The sequence below is a fragment of the Aotus nancymaae genome, unplaced genomic scaffold (assembly GCF_030222135.1).
Source record: "Aotus nancymaae isolate 86718 unplaced genomic scaffold, 86718_ANA_hifiasm-v0.15.2.pri h1tg000006l, whole genome shotgun sequence".
Taxonomy (NCBI): Eukaryota; Metazoa; Chordata; class Mammalia; order Primates; family Aotidae; genus Aotus; species Aotus nancymaae.
The window spans coordinates 79,779,581-79,798,321 of record NW_026988417.1 but is presented as its reverse complement, the minus strand read 5'-3'; the positions used below and the strand labels follow the sequence as shown (position 1 = coordinate 79,798,321).

At 47.2% G+C, this 18,741-nt stretch overlaps 1 protein-coding gene and 1 pseudogene across 1 annotated transcript; both read right to left on the bottom strand.

Annotated features, from left to right (window-relative positions):
• Positions 1-938: 938 nt before the first annotated feature.
• Positions 939-1,837, bottom strand: LOC105706987 (large ribosomal subunit protein eL6-like; annotated as a pseudogene).
• Positions 1,838-7,596: 5,759 nt separating this feature from the next.
• Positions 7,597-7,778, bottom strand: LOC105707003 (large ribosomal subunit protein eL39-like). Its single transcript, XM_064364642.1, has one exon. The coding sequence runs from the start codon at positions 7,750-7,752 to the stop codon at positions 7,597-7,599; it is 156 nt and encodes a 51-aa protein (XP_064220712.1). The 5' UTR covers positions 7,753-7,778.
• Between the last annotated feature and the right edge of the window lie 10,963 nt (positions 7,779-18,741).

Genomic DNA, 18,741 nt, shown 5'->3' with positions numbered 1-18,741 from the left:
TGTAGAAGATTCATTTGGTTTTAGGTTGGTGTTTGGAGCTCTCAGGAGACACTGGAGTGGAGATTTCCAATAGCAGTGGGCTTTACAGATGTGCTGCTCAGGAAAGGGAAAGTGGAAAGATGAAAACTGAAACCATGGATGTCTTTGAGCTCATCTAGGGAGACTACGCAGCATAAAAAAGAGACAGTAAACAGCCTAAAACCTTGACTGGCAGCATAGACGAGGCAGATCTTTAGAAAAAAATGAACTGGATATCTAAACCCCAGGTGAATTGCGTGCTGTAATTTTATTTTTCTTTGAGATTGAATCTTGTTCTGTCGCTCAGGCTGGAGTGAGTGGTGTGACCTCAGCTTGCTGCAACCTCTGCCTCCCATGTTCAAGCGATTCTCTTGCCTCAGCCTCCTGAGTAGCTGGGACTATAGGCATGCGCCACCACGTTTGGCTAATTTTTGTTTTTCCAGTAGAGAAAGGATTTCAACGCGTTGACCAGGCTTGTCTCGAACTCCTAACCTAAAGTGATTCACCTGTGTCGGCCTCCTGAAGTAGTGGGATTACAGGCAAGAGCCACCACACTTGGTCTGGGTGCTGTAATTTTTTAAAATGAAGGATAGTTTGGCATATACTTTTTAAAATCAGTTATTTACTTAGGTTCTTAAGAAATTCAGAACACCAATTTATGAGGATACATTCCTTTTTTTTTTGAGGCAGGGTCTCACTCTGTTGCCCAGGCTGGAGTGTAGTGGCATGATCTTGGCTCACTGCAACTTCTGCCTCCTGGGTCAAGTGATCCTCCCACCTCAGACTCTTGAGCAGCTGGGACCACAGGCATCCATCACCACACCTGGCTAATTTTTTCTTCTGCATTTTTAGTAGAGATGCTGTTTTGGCATGTTGCCCAGGCTAGTCTCAAACTCCTGAGCTCCCCCGATCTCCCAGCCTCAGCCTCCCAAAGTGCTGGGACTATAGGCATGAGCTGCCACGCCTGGCCTGTGAGGATACATTCCATTTGTCAGGGCAAACACAGATCACAGGTAGCCCTGGAGCTGAGGAATAGCTTTGATTTTTGGTAAAATCTGTGAGTCCACAGCTTTCTGGTCAATTTTGCGCTGCTCTGTAATCTTGTATTTCTCTTTTTCTGTGTTGAAGATCTCACCTTCCTGGTTCTGGGTTTCCGCAGCTGCTGCTTCTTGGAGTAGGCATCAGTAAGATGTTTTGGGATTTTTACATTGCTGATATCAATTTTGGTTCAGGTGGCAATGACAGATTTCTGGTGCGTTCTTTGTAGAGGATCCGGATTGAGGACCAGAGGTCCAGTCACAAGTAATAAGCCACTAGCCAGGTGCTTCAGGAAAACCACCCTTTTGCCTCTGTGGCGCCCGGTGAGGATGACCAGAATGGTCCCGGGGGTGATGCTGGCTTGCAGTTTTCTCGTGTGCTGACTGAAGGGTTTTTTGCCGTGGCTCAACAGCTTTTGAGGCACATCTTCAGTAGGATAACATCTAGGCATTTTTGCAATGTTTAACTACCCGGGAGCCATCGTTCTTGTCACCACCAAATGGTTTTGTAACAGTTGCAAGAAGCTTCTCCTTTTTCATTTCAACCTTGGATATAGCAGCTGAATACTTTCCCTTGTACATGGCCTTTCTGGAATACGTAGCAGATCGGAAATATCTGCCAATTCCTTTGACAAGGACAAGATTTCAGCTGCAATGGGACTTCTCCTTCTGCGCTTTTTAGCCTTGAGGTTACCCCTTTTCACCTTGCCACCAGCATCAGCCTTCTCGGCTTCGGGTTTCTTCTCTTTAGGATCTGGCTTTTCAGCTTTTTCACCCTCCATCTGGCAAGATGGGAAAGGGAAATCGGCATATAGATTTAATAGTGAATGATTAGAATATGGAATCTTTTTATTTTCAGTTGACAAAGCATATCAAAATTTTATCCATGAAAACATTTTATCTAATAACAAAGAAAAAACAGAGGAAAGAAAAAAATTAGCAAGAGTTTATTATATACTTGAAACTCCTCTAGGTGCTCTATTTCTATCCTTTAGTCCTTATCATAGCTCTGCAAGGGAGATATGGGCAAGAAAGAGCAGAGTTCTAATATCAGGAGGAGAAGAAGGTCTGGGGATGGGGCTGGCCCAGGCTCTTGATGAGGCAGTACTTAGACCAGCAGTTGACAGACCGGCAAGAACAGAGGGAAAAGGCTCTCGTTTGCTCATTGTATGTATCTCAGGATCTTGCTTTCACTAGCTAGGACAGAAGTTTCTCTAACGTCTTTTCATCTTTTTGTTATATTTTATTTAGAAACACTGTCTTGGCCAGGTGCAGTGGCTCATGCCTGTAATCCCAGCACTTTGGGAGTCCGAGGTGGTGGGATCACAACGTCAGGAGATCGAGACCATCCTGGCCAACATGGTGAAACCCTGTCTCTACTAAAATACAAAAAAAATTAGCTGGGTATGGTGGCACATACCTGTAGTCCCAGCTACTTGGGAGGCTGAGGCAGGAGAATTGCTTGAACCCAGGAGGCGGAGGTTGCAGTGAGTCAAGATCACTCCACTGCACTCCAGCTCTGGCAACAGAGCAAGACTCCATCTCAAAACAAAAAAAGAAACAGGTCTAGATTCCTGTCACTTTGAAGTTCATTATTTTCCAGAAGCTGGTGCTGTTGAGTTGCTTGCTTGGTCCACCTTTGACCTGGGGCCTGTATGGCCTGCTGATATCTGCTGACACCCTGCTGACACTCTGCTCTCATTAAGGCCTCTAGGACCTGCTGATGCCTGGATGAATGTGTGGCTTTTTTTTTCTTGTTTTCATGACACACTATGATTCTGTAGCCTGCATGTCTTGCTTACTGGGACTAGTAAGTGTTGCTTACTTAGTACTTATGCAGCCAGGGTTTGCTGAGGCTGGTTTCAGCCAGCATTGTGCTAAGTAAGGTCCTTGCTGGCCCATGTGTTTGATAAAGAACTTTACTTAAGGTGGGTGAGGACTGTTAGAGACAGAATGCTTGTTCTCAGGTGTTGCAAGGAAAAATTAGCATTCAGACAAAAAGTTTTCTCAGTGAGGCAATTTTACTTTCTGCAGAAAGGGTGCTCCCATTGGCCATCTTGCCATGAGAGTACAATGAACAAAGGAAAGGCAGGCACATTTATTCCTTAAGTATTGGGTCTTTACTGCTGTGTCCAATCTCTATTGGTTGGAACCAGACCTCACAATCTAAACTGAACCTGATTGGCTAACAACTTAAAACTTTTCTAAGTAGGTAAAGGAAATGGAGAACAAAGGAAAAGAGGAAGTTGCTTGTGAAAGGACTTAGAAAAGTAATGACATTCCCAGATAAGGAAGGAGCATAGACTGTGAGTTGGGACATGCCTGTGAGCACATCCAGCACAAATATCTTGGTTAAAGTACAAGGACTTAGAATGTACTTATTTCCTTATGTCTGACAGTGTCATAGGATAGGGCTTAACAAAGAGTTATTAGCAAAAAAGCAAGAAGTCTTTGAAGAAAGTTAGTCTCTGAAACAAGTTATTATTTCTAACATTTATTATTATTATTCTTTAACAAGAAGGGAAACTTTGAAGAGGAAGTTACTGCTTTACACAAGGCCTGTGTGCAATTTGCTTCAGGCCCAGTAAATATGGGCATTTCTCTTTAAAAACACCACTAACGGTGACCTGAGCCCAGGAAATTGAGGTTATAGTGAACTATGATCACACCACTGCACTTCAGCCTGTGTGACAGAGTGAGACGTTGTCTCAAAAAAAAAACCAACGAAAACAAAACGAAACAAAAAAAGCAACCAGCAATTGAAGAGCTTCCATAGCTTCAGTGATGAACCAAAGTGAGAATCTCATGTGATTAGTTTCTTGGGCTAAAACTGCTTGCTTAGGTCACAATAGTTAAAAATCCAACTGCACAATTGTAAAGTTGCGCCTTATTACCCAGGAATAATCTCTGGAGATTTTCAAGGTTAAAATGCCCAGCCTGCCTCTCGAATCTAAGGCACAAAGTAATATACCCAGACCCCACCAGAATCCTTGTTATTTTGGTCCCCACATTCCACCTTAATTCTCAATACTTCTGGTCAAATATATCTGATGCTAGAGTTTTGAGGGGCACCAAAAATTTGATACCCTTGTTCTTTGTCTAGGATCTGGACCAAATGTGAAATAATACCAAAGAGTAAACAGGTAGGAAATCTAAACCTCAGCTTTATGACTGCAAAAGCTCACATCGAAGACACAGCTTGTATAGGAGCAAGTGGGCCTCACATTAAAATTTGAAATAAGATAAATTTCCCTAGCCAATCTCTGGCAGTTCTGGGCCACAGCAGGCCTTCTGGGCAGCAGGGCCATTTTCAGCAAGTGTCCTAAAACCTATAAAAAGAATAGTGTTTTTTTTAAGATGGTGTCTCACTCTGTCTTCCAGGCTGGAGTCCAGTGGCACAATCTTGGCTCACTGCAATGTCCACCTTCCAGATTCAAGTGATTCTCCTGCCTCAGCCTCCAGAGTAGCTGGGAATACAGGCGGGCACCACCATGCCTGGCTAATTTTTGTATTTTTAGTAGAGACGGGGTTTCACCATGTTGGCCAGGCTGATCTTGAACTCCTGGCCTCAAGCAATCCACCCTCTTTGGCCTCCCAAAGTGCTGGGATTACAGTCATGAGCTACCATGGCTGGCCTTCTTAATTTTTACATTTTATTTATTAATCAATTTTTAAAATTTCAATAGCTTTAGGGATATGAGTGGTTTTTTACATGGATGAATTTTACAGTGGCGAAGTCTGGGTTTTTAGTGCACCCGCCACCCGAATAGTGTAGATTGTACACTATAGTAGTTTTTCATCCCACATTACCCCATTACCCCCCTCTGATTCTCTAATGTTCATTATACTACTCAGTATGCCACTGCACATCCATAGCTTAGCTCCCACTTATAAGTGAGAACATGTGGTCTTCGGTTTTCTGTTCCTGAGTTGCTTCATTTCCATCAATAATGGCCTCTAGTTCCATAGCTGCAAAAGACATTTTTTAAATGGCTGAATAGTATTCCACGGCATATATAAGACCACATTTTCTCTCTTTCCTTCCTTCCTTCTTTCTTTTTTTTCTTTCTTTCTCTGTTTCTTTTTTCTTTCTTTCTTCTTATTTTTTTGATAGAGTCTCGCTCTTGTTGCCCAGGCTGGTGTGCAATGGCGCCATCTCAGCTCACTGCAACCTCTGCCTCCCAGATTTGAGCGATTCTCCTGCCTCAGCCTTCTGAGTAGCTGAGATTACAGGCGTGCACCACCATGCCTGGCTAATTTTTTTGTATTTTTAGTAGAGACAGGGTTTTTCCATGTTGGTCAGACAGGTCTCGAACTGCCGACCTCAGGTGATCCACCCATCTTGTCCTCCCAAAGTGCTGGGATTGCAAGCGTGAGTCACCACGCCTGGTCAGTACCACATTTTCTTTATCCACTCATTGGTTGATGGGCACTTAGGTTGACTCCACATCTTGGCAGTTGTGAATTGTACTGTGATAAACATACATGTGCAGTTGTCTTTTTAATATAATGACTACTTTTCCTTTGGGCGGATGCCCAGTAGTGAGATTGTTAGATTAAACGGTAGATCTACTTCTAATTATTTGAGAAATCTCCCGACTGTTAGCCATAGAGGTTATACTAATTCACTTTCCCACCAGCAGTGTTTAGGCAAAGAAGCTAGTGATCTTCAGTTTCTGTATTTGTAACAAAGGGCATAATCTATTAGTCTGAATTAATCCCTAGAGAAGGAAAAAGCTATATAAGTCATTCTACTGGGAGCCTCAGGCCCTATTTTTGGATTTTCTCCCAATAGGCTCCTACTGTTCTTCTTAGTGTCAGTCCTTCTCCTTTGCTTTTTTTTTGAAGACAGGGTTTCTCTGTCACCCAGGCTGGAGTGCAGTGGTGCGATCTTGGCTCACTGTAACTTCCATCTGGAGGGTGCAAGCGATTCTTGTGCCTCAGCAGTCCGAATATCTGGAACTACAGACATGTGTCACTGTGCCCAGCTAATTTTTGTATTTTTTATAGAGACAGGGTTTCACCATGTTGCCCAGGCTGGTCTCCAATTCCTGAGCTCAAGCGATCCGCCCGCCTCAGCCTCCCAAAGTGCTGGGATTACAGGCGTGAGCCACTAGACCTGGCCCACCTTTGCTTCTAGTCATCCACCTCTATGCTAAAGGACTGCTTTTCACTTTTGAAATTTTCATAGCATTCAAATGTAGATGTCGTCTTTGTAGACTTTAGTGCAAGTGCCATTTTTTCCTACATCAGATTAACTCTATAAAATTAACTCCTTCCAAGTGCCAGAAAAAAACTCCTGTCTCTTCCTATTTTAGAGATTGCTCACCATATGTCTGTTTCCTGTTGGAATTTAAATTTACTCTCCCACTCTCGGCAACTATGTAGAACAGGTAGGACAAGCATACTGTGAACCCAACAAATGACCAAACATTTCCTAGCCTGGTTCACTTGCACTGCCACCTCCTCCTCAGGTGCTGTGTTGCATCAAAACTCAGGTGTACCCAGGAGAGTGACTGTCAGAATTCTAGCATTGCAGCTTGTGGAATTGCTTTACACAGGTAATAGAAATAGCTGACATAACTTCCTTAAAACCAAGAGGAGAGTTATTGCCTAATGGTGGCCTTCTTTTATTATGAGATCACATAAGTACATACATATTTTGTTTTCTCATGACCCTTTTAGTATTTGAAAGAAATTTCTAAGTTTTACTAACAAAAGGCTTTGGAAAACAAATCAGAAAATTGGAAGCAGGAGAAAAGAAGGATTTTTTTTTTTTTGATTCTGACATTGTTATTTTTCTGGGTTAGATGAAACAGATGTTACTAATAACAACGATCACCACAATAGCTAATATTTACTGAGCACTTAAAATGCCCCAGGCATAGTAGCTAGAATGGTCAGATGAGAAGGCTGAAAGTTTATACCAGGTGCCTGGGATTGATCCTTAGTTTTTCTAAGAAATGCTTGAGCTCAGCAACACTCTTTGTTCAGATTAATTCTGCCTAGAGTGCTAGGTGCATATCCTCCTCACCTAGCCATTGAAGATGAAGAAAAATACTTCTATTCCTTTGTAGTTAGGCCTTAGGGTTTAACTTCTGTTTAAAAAGTATAAGGAAAGGATGAATGACCACTTTAGTATTAGTGAAAAATATCTCATTTGCTCTGGTTTCATCTCCTTTTTGGGGGGCTGTTGGTCAACGTGGGGAAGGATCTGTTTTGCTTATGTACTCTTTTAGGTAGGCCACTATGAAATAGTTTAGAAACTAGGATGAGTGCTAGGAAATATTTTTAAGAAGTGAAAAGTCTCACATATTTATTACTGAACCCAGGCAACCAAAGCCGCCTTCTTCTTTTTTTTTTTTTTTAACGTGAATAATGGAAGCACTGTGGGTTGTACTAACTAATGCCTTCATAACAGATGCAGAGAGGAAACTGTTCAAACTTCTCCAGATAGCAGTGACATTTTTCAGCTTGATTTGGTAACACGATTGTGGCCTTAAGACAGCATAAATATGTGTACCATCACATGTGTATTTCCTTATAGACCCAGCTTGGTTCTTCTCCAATGTCTCCTTTTGGAGTTGTACCTGATTTTATTACCAGTTTGCATCCGAATCCACTGGGGAATGGGACGATTTTGCTTTTGTTTCTTGGCCAGGAATCGCTTAATCCTGAAAGTCTTGTGAGAAGACATGGCGAGAAACGGAGTAAAGCACACACCACGATGGCGGAGAAAGGAAGAGAGGAGGACCATGAATTTTTTAATGATGTAATTACTTCAAAATAAAAGTTATTCAGACATATGAATTAAAATACTACCCTTTCGGCATAGATATTATTCTTTTAGAATGCCAGTTAATATGTTTACTGTGTACCTGTTTTAGACCTTGTAAGGCACATGAATTAAAGGTTTAGGGTTAATAAGGTGAGTAGTAGTAATCAGGATATGGTTTTTTTTTTTTCTTGCTGAACTTTTTTTTCTTTATTCTAAAAACAAACAAACAAGCAAACCCAGGATCCACGCGCAGAGCGTGCAGGTCTGTTACACAGGTGTGTGGGCGCCACGTGGTCTGCTGCACCTACTGACCTGTCCTCTACGTTCCTTTCTCTTGCTCCCCACACCCCCCACAGACTCCAGTGTGTGATGCTCCCCTCCCTGTGTCCATGTGTTCTCAATGTTCAACTCCCACTTATGAGTGAGAATATGGGGTGGTTTTTTGTTCCTGTGTTAGTTTGCTGAGGATGATGGTTTCCAGCTTCATCCATGTGCAAAGGAAATGCTCTTCTTCCTTTTTATGGCTGCACAGTGGAATTGCTAAACTTAACAAAAAATGACCGGTTCACAGGAGAGGAGCAGTCCAGCAGCTATTCCGTCTTTTTCTGCTTCTACAATGTTAATTCAAAGAAATGCCATTTGTCTATTCTGCCTAGAAGAACCAGACTAGACTGATGGAGGGAGAAGGTGCCAAACATGAACCCCACAACTCCGCCTCCTTCTCTCTTCCAGAGCCCAGAGACCCTTCCAATGGGCTTTGCTTTTACAAAGAGCCCTGACACCACTGATCTCCCAGGAGAGGTGGCTGAAGTATGTGTGTGCCAAAGCTGGATTATTTCAAGAGACCTCTGCTCGAATGTCTAACTTGAAAAAATGCAGTCCTGATCATTTCCCTAGGACTTTGCAGCGCAACTTATAAATGATGGTGTTAAAGAATTTTCCACAGGTATCATTACCAATAATTTCCCCCAAAATTATGCTGACTCCAAACTCAATAGCTGGCCAAATTTATAGGCAGTGAAGTAGGTTCCGTCCATGATGCCTCTGCAAAACCTGCGGTGCGTTTGAATCTTCTCAAAGGAAGTCACAGGGGAACTAACAGACATGAAAGAGATGTGCGAAGCAGAGATCATGGGGACTGGGTCTACTCCTGATGCTTCAGTGACTAGAACATTCTCTGATTCGAGGGCTTTCCCAACCGGACACACGCGGCACTCGGTTCCCATGAGGACACACGCGGCACTCGGTTCCCACGCGGAGACACGCGGCACTCCGTTCCCACAGGGAGACACGCGGCACTCGGTTCCCACGCGGACACACGCGGCACTCGGTTCCCACAGGGAGACACGCGGCACTCGGTTCCCACACGGAGACACACGCGGCTCTCGGTTCCCAAGCGGAGACACACGCGGCACTCGGTTCCCACAGGGAGACACGCGGCACTCGGTTCCCACAGGGAGACACGTGGCACTCGGTTCCCACGCGGACACACGCGGCACTCCATTCCCATGCGGAGACACGTGGCACTCCGTTCCCACGGGGAGACACTCGGCACTCGGTTCCCACAGGGAGACACGCGGCACTCCGTTCCCACGCGGAGACACGCGGCACTCGGTTACCACGCGGACACACGCGGCACTCGGTTCCCACAGGGAGACACGCGGCACTCGGTTCCCACGCGGACACACGTGGCACTCCGTTCCCACGCGGAGACACACGGCACTCTGTTCCCACGCGGAGACACACACGGCACTCGGTTCCCACGGGGAGACACGCGGCACTCGGTTCCCACAGGGAGACACACGCGGCACTCGGTTCCCACAGGGAGGCACGTGGCACTCGTTTCCCACGCGGAGACACACGCGGCTCTCGGTTCCCACGCAGAGACACACACGGCACTCGGTTCCCACGCGGAGACACGCGGCACTCCGTTCCCACGGGGAGACACGCGGCACTCGGTTCCCACGCGGAGACACGCGGCAATCGGTTCCCACAGGGAGACACGCGGCACTCGGTTCCCACAGGGTGACACGCAGCACTCCGTTCCCACGCGGAGACACGCGGCACTCCGTTCCCATGCGGAGACACGCGGCACTCCGTTCCCACGGGGAGACACGCTGGCACTCGGTTCCCACAGGGAGACACGCGGCACTCGGTTCCCACGCGGACACACGTGGCACTCGGTTCCCACAGGGTGACACGCGGCACTCGGTTCCCACAGGGAGACACGCGGCACTCGGTTCCCACAGGGAGGCACGTGGCACTCGTTTCCCACGCGGAGACACACACGGCACTCGGTTCCCACAGGGAGACACGCGGCACTCGGTTCCCGCGCAGAGAAAAGCGGCACTCGGTTCCCACGCAGAGACACGCGGCACTCCGTTCCCACGGGGAGACACGCGGCACTCCGTTCCCATGCGGAGACACGCGGCACTCGGTTCCCACGGGGAGACACGCGGCACTCGGTTCCCACGGGGAGACACGCGGCACTCGGTTCCCACGCGGACACACGCGGCACTCGGTTCCCACGGGGAGACACGCGGCACTCCGTTCCCACGGGGAGACACGCGGCACTCGGTTCCCACAGGGTGACACGCGGCACTCGGTTCCCACGCAGAGACACGCGGCACTCGGTTCCCACAGGGAGACACGCGGCACTCGGTTCCCACGCGGACACACGCGGCACTCCGTTCCCACGGGGAGACACGCGGCACTCGGTTCCCACGGGGAGACACGCGGCACTCCGTTCCCACGCGGAGACACACACGGCACTCGGTTCCCACGCAGAGACACGCGGCACTCCGTTCCCACGGGGAGACACGCGGCACTCGGTTCCCACAGGGAGACACGCGGCACTCGGTTCCCACAGGGAGACACACGCGGCACTCGGTTCCCACAGGGAGGCACGTGGCACTCGTTTCCCACGCGGAGACACACGCGGCTCTCGGTTCCCACGCGGAGACACACGCGGCACTCGGTTCCCACGCGGAGACACGCGGCACTCCGTTCCCGCGGGGAGACACGCGGCACTCGGTTCCCACGGGGAGACAAGCGGCACTCCGTTCCCACGCGGAGACACGCGGCACTCGGTTCCCACAGGGAGACACGCGGCACTCGGTTCCCACAGGGTGACACGCGGCACTCCGTTCCCACGCGGAGACACGCGGCACTCGGTTCCCACGGGGAGACACGCGGCACTCGGTTCCCACGGGGAGACACGCGGCACTCCGTTCCCATGCGGAGACACGCGGCACTCGGTTCCCACGGGGAGACACGCTGGCACTCGGTTCCCACGGGGAGACACGCGGCACTCGGTTCCCACGCAGACACACGCGGCACTCGGTTCCCACAGGGAGACACGCGGCACTCGGTTCCCGCGCAGAGAAAAGCGGCACTCGGTTCCCACGCAGAGACACGCGGCACTCCGTTCCCACGGGGAGACACGCGGCACTCCGTTCCCACGCGGAGACACGCGACACTCGGTTCCCACGGGGAGACACGCGGCACTCGGTTCCCACGCAGAGACACACGCGGCACTCCGTTCCCACGGGGAGACACGCGGCACTCGGTTCCCACGGGGAGACACGCGGCACTCGGTTCCCACGGGGTGACACGCGGCACTCGGTTCCCACGAGGAGACACGCGGCACTCGGTTCTCACGCGGAGACACACACGGCACTCGGTTCCCACGGGGAGACACGCGGCACTCGGTTCCCACGGGGAGACACGCGGTACTCCGTTCCCACGCGGAGACACGCTGCACTCGGTTCGCACGGGGAGACATGCGGCACTCGGTTCCCACGCGGAGACACACACGGCACTTGGTTCCCACGGGGAGACACGCTGCACTCGGTTCCCACGGGGAGACACGCGGCACTCGGTTCCCACGGGGTGACACGCGGCACTCGGTTCCCACAGGGAGACACGTGGCACTCGGTTCCCATGCGGACACACGCGGCACTCCGTTCCCACGCGGACACACGCGGCACTCAGTTCCCACGGGGAGACACGCGGCACTCGGTTCCCACGGGGAGACACGCGGCACTCGGTTCTCACGCGGAGACACACACGGCACTCGGTTCCCACGCGGAGACACACACGGCACTCGGTTCCCACGGGGAGACACGCGGCACTCGGTTCCCACGCGGAGACACGCGGCACTCCGTTCCCACGGGGAGACACACGCGGCACTCGGTTCCCACGGGGAGACACGCGGCACTCGGTTCCCACGCGGACACACGCGGCACTCGGTTCCCACGCGGAGACACACGCGGCACTCGGTTCCCACGGGGAGACACGCGGCACTCGGTCCCGCGCAGACACATGCGGCACAGGATATGGTTTAGCTTGAGTGGCAAGAATAATATTTTATACAATTGAAACCCATGAAGTTTTATTATTTTACTTTTCATATATAGTATATGCTCAGGAGTCAACCTTTGCCATCTTGCCTTGCTGTTTGCTAACTTAGTCTGTGGCAAGTTGTTTAATTGCAGTCAGCCTCTCTTCACTCATGGGTCAATGAAGACAAAATGGTACCTACTTGACTGGGGTTCTTGGGAGGAGGAAATGAATTACCTAAGGGATGTATCACAGGGCCTGGTACATGGAAGACCCTGTGATGGGTCCCTGAGGTAATTTGTTTAGGAAAGACTCAACAAATGGTAGTTATCATCATAGAAAATCAGTATCAGTAATTTGCTCCCATGGCAGACAAACTCCATGAATCTCGTTTATTACAACTCGTAATACATTTTCTTTTCATAATTCTAGGATTTTAGTCAATGAGAAATTATGGTTACAAACATAATAGTATCTGATCTGATTAGCTGTAGCCAGAAAAGGTTGTTGGGAAAAGGACCACAAATACTACTATAAATAGCATGTTACCAGTGCAGGGTAAACGAGTCTTTCCAGTTAGTTTTGTTGACAAGATGCTTTGTTTTCCCTTCCGTCACTTTATCTTGAAGGTGGAGCAGGTGCTGTTTCAGGATAAACACCTTGCAGTCCCATCTACCACACTTCTCTAGGTCCTGACTTGGCCTGTCAGTTCTCCTCATGCCCTTGGATTTCATTTTCTGCAGGCATCTCTTACTAGAAGCGTTGGTATTTATTAGACTCCCTTATAAAAACCTAAGAACAAAGACAATTGAGTCATTTCAACAGTCCAGCTCCTCGTGGACTCATCAGGATGTTATCTGCCTGTAGGAGCTACTGGAATTAACCACAACTCCCTCTATTTTTATTCCTTTGCCTTCAGTTTCTTTTTTCTAGATTATAAAAATGGTAATTGCCAGCCATTTCAAAGATAGCAGATAGTACAAAAACACAAAGAAGAACAAATAATCGCTAATTCAGCATACAGAAGCAATCATTATGAAAATTTTGGAGTTTCTCCATTTAGTTGCTTATTATTTTAACATGGGTAGGAGCATTCTGTTTGTCTATCAATAAGAAAAAAATGATCATGTTTAATCTTATAAATATTTCTCCTTGTTAACATGTTTACTTTAAAAAAATTTTTTTAATTTTTATTTTTTGAGGCAGAATCTCACTCTCTCACCCAGGATGGAGTGCAGTGGGGTGATCATGGCTCAGTGTAGCTTAGACCTCCCAGGCTCAAGTGATTCTCCCACCTCAGCCTCCTGAGTAGCTGGGACTACAGGTGCACATCACCATGCCTGGCTAATTAAAAACAATTTTTTTTTTTTTTTTGTAGAGGTAGAGTCTCACTATGTTGCCCAGGCTGGTCTTGAATTCCTGGGCTCAAGTGATCCCTCCCACCTCAGCCTCCCACCTCAGTGGGAGGATTGCTTAAGCTTAGGAGTTCGAAACCAGCCTGGGCAACATGGCGAAATCCCATATCTAAAAAAATATAAAAATTAGCCAGGCATGGTAGTGTCGATTGTAGTCCCAGTCCCAGCTACTAGTGAGGCTGAGGTGGGAGAATCACCTAATTGCCAGAGGTCAAGGCTTCAGTGAGCCATAATAGCACCACTGTATTCCAGCCTGGGTGACAGAATGAGAACCTGTCTCAAAAAAACAAAAAAAACTAGTGGTGATGTTGTCCTAGTTTGTTTTCTTCTTCTTTTTTTTTTTTTTTTGAAATAGAGTCTTGCTCTGTCGCCCAGGCTGGAGTGCAATGGCATGATCTCAGTTCACTGCAACCTCCAATTCCCGAGTTCATGTGATTCTTTTGCCTCAGCCTCTTGAGTAGCTGGGATTCCAGGTGTGCACCACCACGCCCAGCTAATTTTTGTACTTTTAGTAGAGTCGGGGTTTCACCATGATGGTTAGGCTGGTCTTGAATTCCTAACCTCAGGTGATTCTCCCGCCTCAGCCTCCCAAAGTTCTGGGATTACAGGCATGAGCCACCATGCCTGACTGTTTTCTGTTGCTATAACAGAGTACCACGGACTAAGTAATTTAAAAGAAAAGAGATTTATTTCGTTCATGGTTCTGGAGGCTGGGAAGCCCAAAGTCACGGGCTTTCCATCACGTCTAACCAGGCCTTCTTGCTGCATCATAACATGTTAGAAGGCATCACATGGCGAAAGCTCGAGAAACAGAGAGAGGGAGGGGGCCAAACTTACCCTTTTTCTTTTTTTTCTTGAGACTGAGTCTCTCTCTGTCGCCCAGGCTGGAGTGCGGTGGCAGGATCTTGGCTTACTGCAACTTCTGCCTCTTGGGTTCAAGGAATTCTCATGTCTTAGCCTCCTGAGTAGCTGGGACTACAGGCGTGCACCACCAAGCCCAGCTAATTTTCGTATTTTTAGTAGAGGCTGGGTTTTGCCAGGCTGGTCTCGAACTCCTGACCTTGGGTGATCTGCCAGCCTCAGTCTCCCAAAGTGCTCGGATTTTACAGGCATGAGCCACTATGCCAGGCCAACTTATCCTTTTTATCAAGAGCCCATTCCCACCATAACTAACCCATTCTTCCCCACTGTAAGAGCATTAAGCTATCCAGAGCCCTCCTGATCTAATTACCTCTTAAAGGGCCCATTTCTCAACACTATTACAATGGCAATTAAATATCAACATGAGTTTTGGAGGGGACATTCAAACCATAGAGGATGTTGATCACTTTTTTTCAAGTATTTTGCCTTTTTTTTCTGTGAAGAGATAGTGTTTTTATTGTTGAGTTTAAAAAATATATAATGAATTTGGTTTTTTACTTTCTGTCATGTCTGAGTAAATAGTCCACTTTTTCCATTACTACCAATTTCCTTTGTATCTGTTTTGGATTTATCTCTCACGAATTTACCTAAACTCTGAACCTATAGGATTTTTCTGTTCTTCAAGCTTCTAGAAGTTTTCCCTTGCGCTACCTTTTAGAGCGTGAGAAACAGTTCCACAGTCAAGTCTGGTTACTTTTTCTTTCGGCACATTCCCCTCAGGCTTTACATTCCCAGCCTTTTCTGCTGGTTTTCCTGAGGAGTATCTTTCACCCCAAATTCTACTTGCAGAGGCTGGAAGTACATGAAATACTGCGATTTGTAGAAGTGGATCTCAAAATTAAGGTGCATACATATTGAACATATATAGAAGATAATATTGGAGATTGGGGATTAGTTTATTTCTCCATCCTTAAGCCAAATGGTGGTGTTTTACCCTTGAACTATGCCTAAGTGGTTGCCAGTCTTTTCCACGTGGTCTTGCTATTGACTGCTTTCCATTGCTTCCACTTCAGTGTGCGCCAGGGAAGGAAACGAGACAGGAGGAGAATTAGATTGAGATTTAAATCCCAATGTTATAATTTACCTGCTTAATAATCTTGGACAAATAATATGGCCCCAGTGGGCCTTTGTTACTTCTTAGAGTAGATGGGAGGATTAAGTGGGATCTCATGATCTGCCTCACTGGCTTGGGATGTAAAGTTGGTCATGCTTTTGAAAATCTTCTGACTCATCATTTGAACTTCTACTTGCCAATAAGGGCAAGACGCTTGCAATCCTGTATTTGAAATCTTCTTTACAAATTGACCAAGAACCCTAAGTGCTTACTCTTCCCAAGGAAATCCCCTTCCCATCTCCAGCTGGGGAGAAACTTGGAAAAGACTGACCAGCCCACTGGTAGGCCCTGGGATCACTGCTGTTGCTTCTGTAGGGACTTTTTGGTGCATCGGCCCCACCCAGGCCAGTGGGCCTTTACCCATTGCCACCATGTCCCTTCTGGTCCAGTCCTCACACAACATGGTGGTGTCCAAGCCTGACCTCTCAAGATGACTTCTCTTCAGGTCACATCCATACTTAGTCATTGTGTCCTGTGGCATCTGTCCAGGGTGACTGGACACAGAGGAACCTGTCATCAGGCAAGAAACCACTTTCTTTCTGGTGGGTATTAGGACCAGCCAACCTCAGTTGGAAACATTCTAATTCTCTTGAGAAATTCTGAAAACACTATATTTTAAAAGGGAAGTGGCCAAGGCCACCTTTCTCCCTCCCCCAGGAGGCTCCTTAAGGCTTCTATGCATATTTAGCCTCCTCCCCTCTATGAGCACTGAGTACCCAGCAAATCACAAAATTTCCTGTCACACCATCCTCATCAGGAATGCGGGTGCTTATACAAAACTTAAATTTGAGATTACAGTACTTTGGGAGGCCAAAGCGGGTGGATCATGAGGTCAGGAGTCTGAGACCAGTCTGGCCAACATAATGAAACCCTGTCTCCACTAAAACATCAAAAGAGTAGCCAGGTGTCGTGCTAATCCCAGCTACTCGGGAGGCTGAGGCAGGAGAATCTTGTGCACCCAGGAGACCGAGGTTGCAGTGAGCTGAGATTATGCCATTGCACTCTAGCCTGGGCGACAGAGAGAGACTCCGCCTCAAAAAAAAAAAAAAACAACTACCCAGAAAAAAACCCAATTTAAATCTGTATAACTAAAATGAGCCATTCAAGTGACTCTTCCTGGGAACAAAGAAGGTTGGCTAAGGGGCTTTTGGACATTATCTAGACAGACACTCTGACACCTTCTCCTGCTAAATAAGTAAATAAAGTTCTCCTTCACCAAACACAGCCACATTTGTGTAAAGCACCTAGCCCACCTGTATTAGTCTGTTTTTACGCTGCTAATAAAGACATACCCAAGACTGGGTAATTTTTAAAGTAAGGAGGTTTAATTGACTCACTGTTCCACATGCTTGGGAGACCTGACAATCATGGTGGAGGGCAAAAGGGAAGCAAGACGTCCTTCTCACATGGTGGCAGGCAGGGAAAGAGTGTGTGCAGGGGAACTCCCCTTTATCAAACCATCAGAACTTGTGAGACTTATTTACTATCACAAGAACAGCACGGGAAAAACCTGCCCCCATGATTCAATTACCTCTCACCAGGTTCCTCCCATGACATGTGGGAATTATGGGAGCTACAATTCAAGATGAGATGTGGGCGCAGGGAGTACACAGCTAAAGCATATCACCACCTCTGTCACCCCTGAGAAGTGCTCAGAAAATGTTAGTTGTCTCCCTCCTCCCTTCCTCCTCACCCTGATTACACCTCTGCATCATTCAAGCTGGGAACACATTGCTTTCCAGAGACCTTTCCCATTTCTCAGTGTCCATTCTCTGGAAGGCTCTGTGTAAATAAATACGCCCCATACTGACCCCTTATATACAACCTCCAGGGAGGTTGGATGGTCAGAGCTGCTTTCAGGGTTTGTTTGCCAAAGACAGTTTTTTTCCTTTCTTTCTCTCTTTCTTTCTTGATGGAGTCTCGCTCTGTTGCCAGTCTGGAGTGGAGTGGCATGATCTTGGCTCACTGCAACCTCCACCTCCCAAGTTCAAGCAATTCTCCCGCCTCAGCCTCCCGAGTAGCTGGGACTACAGGTGTGCACTACCACACCCAGCTAATTTTTGTATTTTTAGTAGAAATGGGATTTCACCATGTTGACCAGGCTGGTCTTGATCTCTTGACCTCATGATCTGCCTGCCTCGGCCTCCCAAAGTGCTGAGATTAAAGGCGTGAACCACCACGCCCGGCTATTCTTTCTTCAAATAGTTAGAATTTACTTCACATTTGAATCCAACTTGTATTTTTATACAGTCAGCATGTCCTGAGCATTCTGTCATGGAAAAGAATTTGCTCATCCAAGAATAAACAATGCATAGCTAGTAACCCTCTTGAGACAGGTAGAGGTGTTTATGAAGCGTGCCTTGTTACTAGCCTGTGCCCCACACATAAACTTTACTGTGAGAAAGGGTGTGGCACCTGCTTTTTTGGAGGTTTAGTTTCACAGAACAATACAGTCCTTGGGTTTTGCCAACAGTGCCTGATTAGAACGCACAGAGGTGCCTGGGCACTGCGGTCAGAGGCTGTCCGCAGACCCCCTTCTCCATTCCAGACCATGCTCTTTACCACGTCCCCTTGCAGGATTCCCAGATGTCCCTAGAGGGGGGCCGGGTATGCATCTCAAAGTAGACTCTCATCTCCAAAAGCAAATGACAGCTCCCTTGAATTATGTTGGGTGAAGGAATTGGTTTTCACATGTTTCATGAACCATAATTAGGTGCCTAATACAATATTATTCTTGCAGGTATTTAATTATTGACTTTAGACACAAATTCTAATAGAAATAAAAAGAAGAAAAACTGAGACAAATGCCGAAGCTCTCTTGAAATTATTCATAGTCCCTCCTGACATGTCCTTCACCGGTCGCCGGTTTTTTTTTTTTTTTTCTCTCTAATATTTCCAACAGAAATGCTTTGTTAATGCTACGAGGTGCGGCTGTGGCTTTGTTGTTTTTTCTGGAGTTAGCCTTTCTTTCTATGCATCCTGGCTCTTTGAAATCCCAACTGAATTTGGAGAAATTATTTCTTGGCATCCAACCTCCTTTCCTGGAACACAATGTGATGCTGACGACACAGCCCGGTCACTCCACTTGACAACAAGTTTGTTTGTCTCATTTCACAT